Consider the following 12,066-nt stretch of genomic DNA (forward strand, 5'->3'; position numbering starts at 1 on the left):
GTTTGGAGATAACTCCTGAAGCTTTAAGTGGCTGTGTTGTCATGAATTTTGGTCTATAAAATGGGTTTTGTTGATCTAAGGATGTAAGGCGTGCTAGATCCACAAGATAACCAAAAGGTCAACGATTTGATTCCTGGGAGTGATACCTATAGAGAGGGACAATCATATACTCTAATATAGATTAGTTTTTTAGCGAGAAAGATAAAGGAGACCCTTGTTAGTAATTGAGAAGTTCTTATTACTTGAATTAGCTTTAAAAAAACCATGATTTCATTCTACAAAACATAGGAAAAAGAGAGGAGACGTGACATAATTATGCATAGTAAAAAAATTAAATAGAATACATTGTAATAATCAGAAGAAAAAAAGAGAGACACGACTCCTCATGTTTAAGCAAATAGTAAAAGTGGGCATGAGAAATGTATCAAGGGAAAAGTTCCTTTCTAACTTCTCCAATTTAAAAATATAGTCTCATGTAATTCTGATAAGAAACTTATAACCAATTAAGGATCTTCAAATATCAAGAACAACATTCATATTAAGAAACAAACGACTTATAAACAATTAAGGATCTTTAAATATCAAAACAAACAACTTATAACCAATTAAGGATATTCAAATATTAAGAACAACATTCATATCAAGAAACAAACGACGCCAAAAGGTTAAAGAACGAGTTTATGCTGATATGACTATCAACCAAGGTGTATTGTCCATGGGAAAACCCCACATTGAATAATTAGAATTTTTATTTTTGAATAAGTAATTCTAGACTCTTATAAGATGAACCAAGGGAAAAGGAAATAAACCAAGGGAAAAGAAAATAAATCAAGGGAAAAAGAAATACTTACATCATTGTTTTGTAGACAACAATGTTACTCTAAGTTCCTCCTCAACTATAAGGGAAAAGGAAATAAACCAAAATAAATTTGTTAAACATTTGCATACATGTGAAAGAACTTATTCTTTCCAATAGGCCTAACCTTTGGAGAGAGGGTTATATGACGTTTTAAAATTTCTATTCCTTGACCCTAAAATCTTAGGAGTGATAAGACATGTATGACTTTCTTAGAATTTACATTTCATTTAAGAGGTTTATCTTTTTATCTAGGTATAGTTGTGTTGTATATGTACTTTAGCCTTTTCCAAATAAATAACTTGAATCTTTTGCTTAAACTATTGCTTAGAGTATATTGAGAATAGTGTGCTCCTTGATTTTTAGGTGAACTGATTTTAGGATTAGGCTAATTGTCCTTCGTGATATCCAACCATTGGTTTATCAACTATTCTCAATTGTGGTATCACTTGAAATCTATCATTCAATTTCTTACCTTAAGTAATCCATCTTGAAACTCACTATTTACATTTTATGCATTATAGTTCTTTACCAACCTACAACTCAAATATCCATACACTTAAGATTTCCTATAAAATGGTAATTTTCAATGATTTCCAAAGGGGTTAACATCTTATATAATGCTTGCAAGATCATTTGATCAAACATATAAAGACAAATAACTCATAACTAATTAAGGGTCTTTTAAATACCAAGAAAAACCTCAATAGGAACAAAACAATGATGTAAGTATAATAATTAACTAAACACTTAACTGGTGTATTTCCTTGAAGTAATTTGTTCATATAATACATTTCTCAAAAAAATTAAAATAACTTGCTAAAAAAGTAGGATAACACAACACAACAAAAAGAGAGAGTTGTACCTTATTTAATTTTTAAATCGGTTACACTATTGGATAAAAACATACCCAAACTAGTATATAAAGCCCTCTATTTTTTCCACCATTAGAAATGAGGATGAATAGGGCCGGGTTTGGGTTTTGCTTTTCCCAATTACGAATTCGAACTCCTAATCACAAATTCTGAGTTTGAAAAAAATAAAGAGCATCAATACTTGTAAGTTTAGGTTATGTTATCATCTCTATCTATTCATGCTAATAATAAGACAAAACTTTGAATTAATGTTATTAATAGTGTCATTAAATCAGTCAAAATATTGATACGGTAGGACAATAGTTCAATCGGTGATTCATTAATTAAATCATATATTAGTAAAATTGGATATACATATATGTTATACTAATATTAATGTTCAAAAACTAGTAAAGAACATGATATATATTTTTATTTACATTGTTAAAAACAAATATGCAACTTATTGGTAGACATGTTCTATAAGTATCGATACTTCTACGGATATGATCCATCATAATAATATTTTGGTGAAAATGAAGTCATTTTCATAAAAAATATTATAATTTTATATGAAAACAATTGATATAAACAACACGGTTTAAGTGAAAATCAACTGATAAACTAATATTGACTAACATGATTATATAACCAATATAATTAATTTACAGTAATGTTTAGCCGTTGAATCAGTCATTATGGTACCCTTTACACTTTACATAAGCTTTGAATGAGTAAAAAGAAACACATAATATGCTGGCATCCTTCCGCCCGATGAGTCAACAATTGAGCAATATCTATCACACGACAACACCATCATTCGGTTTTTATCATGGGCCAACCCAACGGGCCTGGAAAGCCCAAGTTAACGTTATAACAGAACCCTGATGCTGAGGGTTTTCCGTTGACACTCTGAGCAAAGCAACACTAACTACCATGGCAGGAACTCACACACACCCTATCTTTCAGTCACCTTCCCTTCCCACAAAAACCTTCTACCAAAAAAACCCCTTTTCCAAAATTCCAATCCTACCCTTCAAGCCCACCACCACAAAACCCTTTTCTCTCAGAGCAGTTCTCTCTACCAAACCACCCTCAGAGCAAAAACAAGATGACCCATCAAAAAAGAACACTCCTTTCCACCACTGTTTCACAAAACACGAAGATGGGTATCTTTATTGTGAAGGAACCAAGGTCAATGAGATCATGGAATATGTTGAGAGAAGACCTTTCTATTTGTACAGTAAGCCTCAGATTACTAGAAATGTTGAGGCTTATAAGGATGCATTGGAAGGTTTGAAGAATCCTGTGATTGGTTATGCTATTAAGGCTAATAATAACTTGAAGATTTTGGAGCATTTGAGAGGTTTGGGTTGTGGTGCTGTGCTTGTTAGTGGGAATGAGCTTAGATTGGCTCTTCGTGCTGGCTTTGATCCAACAAGGTTGCTTCATTTACACTCAATTCATCAATGTGTAGCAATCTGTTTATGCTTATTTTTTTGCACTTTTAATTTGTACTTGCATGACCTTTGTAGTATGATATTAGGAGAAGGAAAATGGTCATGCAAAACAAATTTCCCACACTATTTTTACATTATGTTTTATCAATAAGTGCTTATTATTTGAGAGCTTTTATGGCATTCCTATAAGTTTGAAAAGACATGGGGGACCTTAGGAAGAGCTTATGAAGTGCTTATTTGAGTTTAAGTCTCATATCGGATAACTAAATGCAGAATGTACCCTTTAGAATGATTTGCAGCCATCTCCTATTGAATTAGCTTTCGGATTGGAGTTAGACTAGGCCAGGGTAAAATTGTATCTGGGCCGCGAGTGAAAACTTTACATGCTTCAGATGTCCAATGCTTGGCGTGAAGGGGTGTATTAAGTCTCGCTTTGGATATGGGCAAAGTACTCTTTATAATGTCTCAGACAATCTTTCTCGTAGAGCTAGCTGTTGAGATGGAGTTAAACCCGATTATTATAGTAGTTAAAGATGACTCAATTATTGATTAACAAGGTGTGTGGACTATCGGATTACTAGTTTGTTAACCAATTTTTAACATTGTTAACTGATAATTGAGTCACCTTTAGCTTATGGAAAAATTGTGTAATGTGATTGGTATGGAAATCCTGTTTGCAACTTGCATAACATTGGTTCAAACATCAAACTAAAGTACACATTTTACCTTTTTCCTGGACTGTTTCTTCATAATTTTGCATTTTTTTCTTTGATGATTTTTAGTTTATTTCTTTTTCGATATACGGATGAATAGGTGTATCTTTAATGGGAACGGGAAAATCGTGGATGATTTGGTATTGGCTGCAAAAGCAGGTGTCTTTGTCAACATTGATAGTGAATTTGACCTGGAAAACATTGTGGCAGCAGCAAGAATTGCTGGAAAGAGAGTGAATGTTTTACTTCGGATCAATCCTGATGTGGATCCACAGGTATATTACTGCCCAAGTTTTCTACAATAGTTTGCAAAATTTTATGAAGCAGCTTGTAATTCACTTAAGGCCTTTAGCTATTGTTTTAGAGATAAAATGTTAATTTCTTTTAGAGTGACTAAATGATGCTTATTTATCTTCGTGCCAATATTTGCCTACCTAGTAGGCCCTTCCGGAAATATGGACCATCACTTTCCAACAAAATCTGGCTGGAGTTAATGGTGTGGTTGGGCCTTTTCCCTCCAACTAATAAAGTACAGTGTTGGGCTTTGCTGCTTGGGTAACTTCTAATTAGGAACATCACACCATGTCTTCAGTGTGACCATGGTGACAAAATTATTCATTTAATTGGACACATATGGACAAGGTACCAAAGTTGTGTGCCTACACTTCTTAGGTTGCAATTAACTGTGCTATGTGCACAACATCACTGGTGGCCTCACCCAACTTGAGACCACCAAATTTCTAGCTCTCATCTACATGGTTAATATCATATTTGTTTTTATGAAAATATGTGAGAAGTTTATTTTTGTTTCCATAGGTCCATCCTTATGTTGCAACTGGGAATAAGAACTCTAAATTTGGCATTAGAAATGAAAAGCTGCAGTGGTTTTTAGATGCTGTGAAGCAGCATCCTAACGAGTTAAAACTTGTAGGGGCACATTGTCATCTTGGGTCAACAATTACCAAGGTATATCTAGAAATTCTTTTCACGATTTTTCTTTCTTTATTATGCATTTATGCTTGCCTATGCCCATTTGCAACGTTATATGTCGATTCTTTAATCTTTATCTAAATGTAATTGTTGAAAAAATTGTCGGTTCATTGTTTCCCCCTATTCCAGGTAGATATTTTCAGGGATGCTGCCGAGATTATGGTCAACTACATTGACCAAATCCGAGATCAGGGCTTTGAAGTTGATTATTTAAATATTGGTGGTGGACTTGGGATAGATTATTATCATTCTGGTGCTATCCTTCCTACACCTAGAGATCTCATTGATACCGTGAGGACTTCACTCCTGCATCTCACTTTAGCTTTCCATATTACACTATGATATAGTTTGCAGTTACTTGTAAGAACAAGGAATATGGCTGATACTGTGAGGACATACCCCTCTAATTTATGATGTCATGGTTGGAATAGGTACGGGAGCTTGTTCTTTCCCGCGATCTTAATCTCATCATTGAGCCAGGGAGATCACTCATTGCAAACACCTGTTGCTTAGTTAACCGGGTGACAGGTGTCAAAACTAATGGATCTAAAAACTTCATTGTAATTGATGGAAGCATGGCTGAACTTATCCGCCCTAGTCTTTACGATGCTTACCAGGTAATTGTGCAAGTACCCTTGATCTCTAATTGCAATGCTTATCATTAAATACTTAGATATTGATGCTGATGCATAACTGATACTTTTATCTCATTTGGACCTCTAATGATTACCAGTAACTAACATTATATTATGTTTTGGACTGGGATGTCACTACCTGCATCCCCCTCGTCTTGTGCCAAATGAAGGATAGAAAAAACTTTTATTTTATGGGGCTTGGTTCTGTTCTTCCCAAAGAACAATTGCATCTTTAGTTGTCTTCAACTCTTCTCGAATGTCGACATTGTTGGTTGGAAAGCAGATTAAAAATGAGTTCAGTTATATAACATGGCATATAAATGGTTAAAATGCATTCTAAAGAAACTGCTTGGGATTGATTGAGCTTAAGATCATTATACTTCTCTCATGCCACCCCAATGCAACTTAGTTGTGATTATTTTCTTTTCCATGAATGATTAATTACATCTTAGGTTAGGTGAAATTTGGCATGCAGACTGAACAGAATGAAACAAGATGTTTTGTTCTATTATCTTTGATTCCGCCACTTTTAGTGAAACCAAAATGTCTACTTTGTAACCTAGTTTCTGTCATTCGTATTCATTATTAATAAATTCCATATTAATTTCTATTAAATTGCAAAATTTATTATTATTTATTATATTAAATAATTAGATTTAATATACAAACATAATTATATATTATAATATATAATGATATATATATAATAATTATATATAGTCTATATAATATATAGAACTGCTTTACTTTATATTAAAATATTAAAGAATTTTTTTATATAACTGATTTAAATTAGTATAGAAGACTACTAATATTAGAAACTTTTTATCTAATATAAAACTATTCTAATAGAAATTTAGAAATTCGTTATACTGCTAATTAATTACTAATTTAATATAATAATAATAGAATGGATATTTTTACTAATACGAGTATAGAGTATTTAGTACTCAAAATATATTAGTTAATAATGAGACATATTAAATAATAAATATTATTATTTGTAGAAATATGTAGGGCTATACGTACTCGAACTGTAGACCTTGTAGACCTGCTCGGTAAAACAAATCAAACTTATTATTGTCAAAACGATTTGAATTCTTTAAAGACCCAACGTGCATCGAAGAACTGTATATTCTTCCTGCTGATCAACGATTATTACAATATCGGGCAATCCTGTCATATATTTAATGCTGCCCAGATATGTTTCCAAGTGGGATAATTGTCTATTCAACATAGCGGCATCTCTTTTTGGAAGACAGTTGAGTCGCCTCGTCTTTTGTTCCATTCTCAAATCTCTTAACTTCTGAAGTCTGGTTTCAGTAGTATACCAATTTGTTAGCATACCGCCGAGCCATTTTTTACTCACATAATGACGCCGAGCTCTTATTGCAGCCCGCTCTACTGAATCAGCTGCTTTATTTTTGGTACCCACAATTAACAGTTGTTTTCCCCTACTTGCTGCATCAAAAACTAAATCACAAGCTTACAAAAATGGATCCCTCCAATGTATAAAATAAAAATTCCGATGGCTTTTTTTGCTATTATAACCTTCCCAACCATGATTTTTTTTTCTTTTTATTTCTAAGCATTTAACTTCGAAATAATAAATTGTATTGATAATGGGTATAAAAAAAAATAGTAAATTAAATAGGAACAGATAAAGAAATGGTGAGTTTCATCGTTTCTATGATTAGGTTTTAAACGGCGAGGTCCTCTCTACACGAGAGCCCCTTCATTTTTTCAATGTTATTGCTAACTTGTACAGTTCACACTCTTTGGCTCTACCCATGAAATATATAATAATATGTTTCTGACTTTCTCGAAAAGAGGGGTTAGGGTATGGAAACAATGATAATTTCTTCATTGAACAATGAGGATCCTGTTCTTGATCCCCTTCATTTGTAACCTTGAAATACTACTCTGGCTTATCATTGGATTGGACCCGAGATGAACAATCGATTCTTGAGGAAGGACTTGCTAAGTTTTCATCTGAAACCAAACTGGTGCAGTACTATTAAAAAGTAGCATATGATCTAGACAATAAGTCAATTCGAGATGTAGCTCTGCTAGTCAAGTTTATGAACAAAAAAGACAATTCAACAAGAAAGAAAAGAAGGGAATTGAAAGAGCAAAAAGAGAAGAAAATATATTGAACTTTCATTATTTGAAATGGTATGCACAAAGGCAAAGTGTAGAGAATTTATACAATGGAATTTGGTAGTTGCTTGAAACCTAAGCTACCATTTAAAGTAAAAACAATCCTAACTATCGTAACCGAAAAACTATCTAAGAATGAGTCTTCTTTAACAGTAACCTCATCTCTTTTTTTGTTTTTGTACAGAATACACCAACCAATATATAATACAACTCATTTTATGTTCTGTCTATTGCTACCTTATTGTTTGGTTGCAGCATATAGAGTTGGTTTCCCCTGCCCCAGCAGATGCCGAGATAACATCTTATGATGTTGTTGGCCCTGTTTGTGAGTCTGCAGATTTCTTAGGAAAAGGAAGAGAACTTCCAACTCCAGCCAAGGTAATATAATTTATCATTCTTGTTTGAGATTATTTCTCAACAAAATCACTTTTTTTGGTAAAAAAATCACATGTAAGATATTGGCATGTTTTGGTAAAGATTTTTTCAGTAATATTAATTTCAAAATAATCATATTTTTTATTATAATGAGTAGCTTCTCATTAACATAAAAAATAGATCACTTATTTGCACAATATAACAATCACTTTTTCTAAGCTTAACAAACACGCCGCTTGTAATCAATTACCACATCTAGAGAAAAATGGTTCCCATTTTGTTAATCTTATAATTGGATAGATAATCTACTTTCATAATATGCGCCACTACCATGATTGTGACAAATATGGAGTTTGTTTTTGAAGTTATCTGAATTGAGTTTCACTTGCAGGGTGCTGGTCTGGTTGTTCATGATGCTGGTGCTTATTGCATGAGCATGGCATCAACTTATAATCTAAAGATGCGGCCTCCTGAGTATTGGGTATTGAAATTGAATTCCTTTATTTGCTATTCCTCTCTGAAATATAGAGTAGTATTAATATGAAATTGCATTTAGTTAACCATTAATGAAGAAATCATGTTTATTATTGGTAAAACCATTTCAAGTAATGATACATTTTTCAATAGTTTCTCATGATAAAGTCTTCAGCAAAATCATTTAAGTAAGAGGGTGAGCCTCAACATAATGTTAAGGTTGCTGCTTAGTGACCAAAAGGTAACGGGTTTAAATTCGGGAAATAACTTTTCTGCTGGTGGAGGTAATATTGTGTACATCTATCCTACTAAAACCCTACCGGGTAGTAGCCTTGTGTACTATGCTGCCCTTTTAGCAAAATCATTTTAAGTTTTCCTATAGTGAAAAAACAAATTAGAAAAACATTCTTATATTGCTTCCTTCTATACATGAAGTGTGGTAACATTCAATATGTCATACATGTTTGAAACTTGCCCTTGATGACTTTGCATGAAAGTACACAATTTTAACTTAATTGATGATTTGTTATAAAGAGTCATATTAATGTCTTGTAAAATATTTCAGGTTGAAGAAGATGGATCAGTGAGCAAAATCAGACATGGAGAAACATTTGAAGACCACCTTAGGTTCTTTGAGGGCCTTTGAAATATAGGACTCATTCTTTTTTTATGGGAAAAGGATGCTTGAGATTTGTATTTTGGGTTGTGGACTATGCCAAAGAATGCAGCCAACACTTGTACTTCTGTTTCTTCCATTCTTGTTGAATGTTGTAACTCTTCACGGGAAAGCTGCTTAAAAATGAGTTCATTTCGATTTCAACACTGCATTCGATATGCTCCTTAAAGTTTCAATTTAGTAAGATGCGTGTTCTTGCATATGTCTCTTGAAAAGTTGAACTCATGTATGACAATGATATATAAAACCTGGATATGTCTCTTCCTAATTTACCATTGATCATTTAAATTCACATAGCTCAATTTTCAGCTTCAGTCCATGGTATATCATCATAAAGCTTTCCTACACCTTTATCTCATTGCCTGAAATTTGATCTGTTTAAGTTTGGGGTTTCATAGGGTTATTTGTCATGTACTGTATTTTATTCTCGAGTTTTATCTTGCTTAAATAATGTAATGTTTAAGACATGTATAAAAAAAATTGAGATAGAATTACATCTCCCTTCCATTTAGATACTAAAAAATCAACCAACTTCGCTGTTTGAGTCAAAAAATTAGTCAGTGCACTAAGGAGTATTTTTTTTCCAACCACAATAGTGAAATAAAAATGACTAAAAGTGAAACAGGACGTGTATTACATATTGTAAATTTACATTTTTTTAAACCATATGTATCCATCCCCCATAAACAATTTATTTATGCACTTGTTTGTATTATATTTTTATTTATCAACATTACAATTCAGTTCACCTAATTTTTTTAGATCCATTTTCTTCGGGTCATACAATGTAATCATCTTAACAATCTTCTGAGGATTGTATGTAGTGTTGGAGAGGCAAAAAGTACATTAATTCTATAAAAACAATTAAATAGCAAATAAATGAGGTAAGGAAGTAGCACCCACAAATTACACCTCAAAAGAGTTTATATATTAAAATTACATTAGTTTATTGTATCTTCAATAATAGACATTGTTATAATGTTGAGTAAAACTACAATACCAATGTCTGAGCCCGGGTTCGAACCGGGGACCTCTAGTGTGTGAGACTAGCGTGATAACCAACTACACCACCCAGACTAATTATTGTTGTTACAATACCACAATCACTTTATTTTTGTCCCAATCATACTTGACTGTATAAAAATAAATTACCAAGTAGTATTTGAATTTTGAACCTAGTTTGACTGCATAAATAAACTTGACTGCAATTCAAATGTAAGGTTTTTCTCAATTAAAAAAAATAAAATATCGCAGGTAAAAATTAGTGAAGGAAATAAATAAATAGAACATATTGAGAAAAATAGCAAAAATAAAATTATGCTTACATGCATATAAACTAGACACGAGCTAGAATGCTAGAGTTTTTATTTGTCTCATTCAATAATAGATTTAGGGTAATCAAACCTAAAATGTGCTAGAAATAAAGGTTAAGACATAGGTGACACCGGTTTTCAATTTATTGATAATTTTTATATATTTTAACTATCATTTAAAGTAAGGTTCAGGGTTAGAAAAAATTGAAAGTATAAGAACATGTTTTTTTAATTGATCATATTTGTTTAATCCCATTGGAGTAGAACACACCAATATGAATAAGAGAATCTATCCATGCACAACTAGCTTACCACCTACTTACAAAGGTAGAAAAGTGTGGCAAAATAGGCCTCAATTTCATGAAGTCGTTGGATTAAATAGTCATGCAATCACATTCATTACACATAACCTATAGAAAGAAATTGGAACATAATTTCATTTTTACCCTAGTAACCCTCTAGTTTGTAGGGTTCTTCTACAAACAACCTAACTCAAAAGACTACCCATTTACATTTCACAAAGAACTTCCTAATGTCATAGCACTACCACATCCTACCAATTGTTTTCTCTTCTCATTAAACTTCTCAAATCTTACTCTACACTATGAAAACTAGTATTTTTTAAATTATTGCCATGAGTAACATAAATATTATAAACTAGATAGAGTGTATTAGTACCACATTGGTTTGGTTGTTTTAATTCAAAATTGTTTGCTGAATAATGAAATGGATCATAAATAAGTTGATATCCAAAATTAGATCATAAGAAAATGGATTTTCAACTAGTTTTAAATGGAGTTCTTAAAAATCAAGTTTTCCAAATATATTTTTAAATATTTTTTGTAAATACAATTACAAAAAAATATATATTTTTATTAGTTTCCAATATTTAAGTTGAAAATTGGAATTGTTTACTTAGAATTTAATGTCATAAAATATAAAAATATTTTTAGAAGGTGATATGGTTTATTTATTACATTACAGACCCGAGTTCGATTACCGGTTGATATATATTTTATTTTCAATGCTATTTAAAGAAATAAAGACTTAATTATTGATGTTGGTGATCTATTTTATTACATGCTAATGCATTTTGGCATACTGAAGTAACATGTGCCGCAACCATTGAGAATGAATGTATGTTTACTACAAAAAGTAACAAAATGGGTCAGAAGGGAAATAAAGAACTGAGCTTTGATAATTTATATCAATTCATTAGTAGAATTAACTCGATTTAGCATGATAGTCAACTGCACTATATAGATAACTTGTTGGAATTGAAAATAAAAATATTGGAATTTAGGATTTCTTAATTGGCATTTGAATCCTAAACTGAATGAACATGTATATAAAGATATTGTTATATTCATACGTGTTAAGGAATGACAATGGGACTCGGATCCACGAGTACCCACAATGGATCGGTTGGACCCGTATGTAATTTAGATTCGAGATTTGAGACTCACTGTTGAATGATTCTGGGTCCAGATAATGAGGTACCTAGATGTACGAGTACTCGGATCCGTTATTCCTTCACACACACACACATATATATATATA

The 12,066-nt window shown here is 32.1% G+C and overlaps 1 protein-coding gene and 1 non-coding gene across 3 annotated transcripts; one reads left to right on the forward strand and one right to left on the reverse strand.

The window, feature by feature from the left end:
• On the forward strand, window positions 2,607-9,393 carry LOC109334560 (diaminopimelate decarboxylase 1, chloroplastic-like). Of its 2 annotated transcripts, XM_019570395.1 has the most exons (9): window positions 2,607-3,152; window positions 3,984-4,158; window positions 4,700-4,849; window positions 5,003-5,164; window positions 5,305-5,490; window positions 7,924-8,046; window positions 8,435-8,524; window positions 9,083-9,185; window positions 9,240-9,393. In XM_019570395.1, the coding sequence occupies exons 1-8, from the start codon at window positions 2,647-2,649 to the stop codon at window positions 9,161-9,163; spliced, it is 1,473 nt and encodes a 490-aa protein (XP_019425940.1). In that variant the 5' UTR covers window positions 2,607-2,646; the 3' UTR covers window positions 9,164-9,185; window positions 9,240-9,393. The 2 variants fall into 2 exon arrangements, with proteins under 2 accessions (XP_019425940.1, XP_019425939.1); XM_019570394.1 differs by having other exon boundaries at window positions 9,083-9,393.
• On the reverse strand, window positions 10,197-10,270 carry TRNAV-CAC. The gene has a single exon. It is a non-coding gene; the product is annotated as a tRNA-Val (tRNA).

This window comes from Lupinus angustifolius, chromosome LG19 (assembly GCF_001865875.1).
Source record: "Lupinus angustifolius cultivar Tanjil chromosome LG19, LupAngTanjil_v1.0, whole genome shotgun sequence".
NCBI lineage: Eukaryota > Viridiplantae > Streptophyta > Magnoliopsida > Fabales > Fabaceae > Lupinus > Lupinus angustifolius.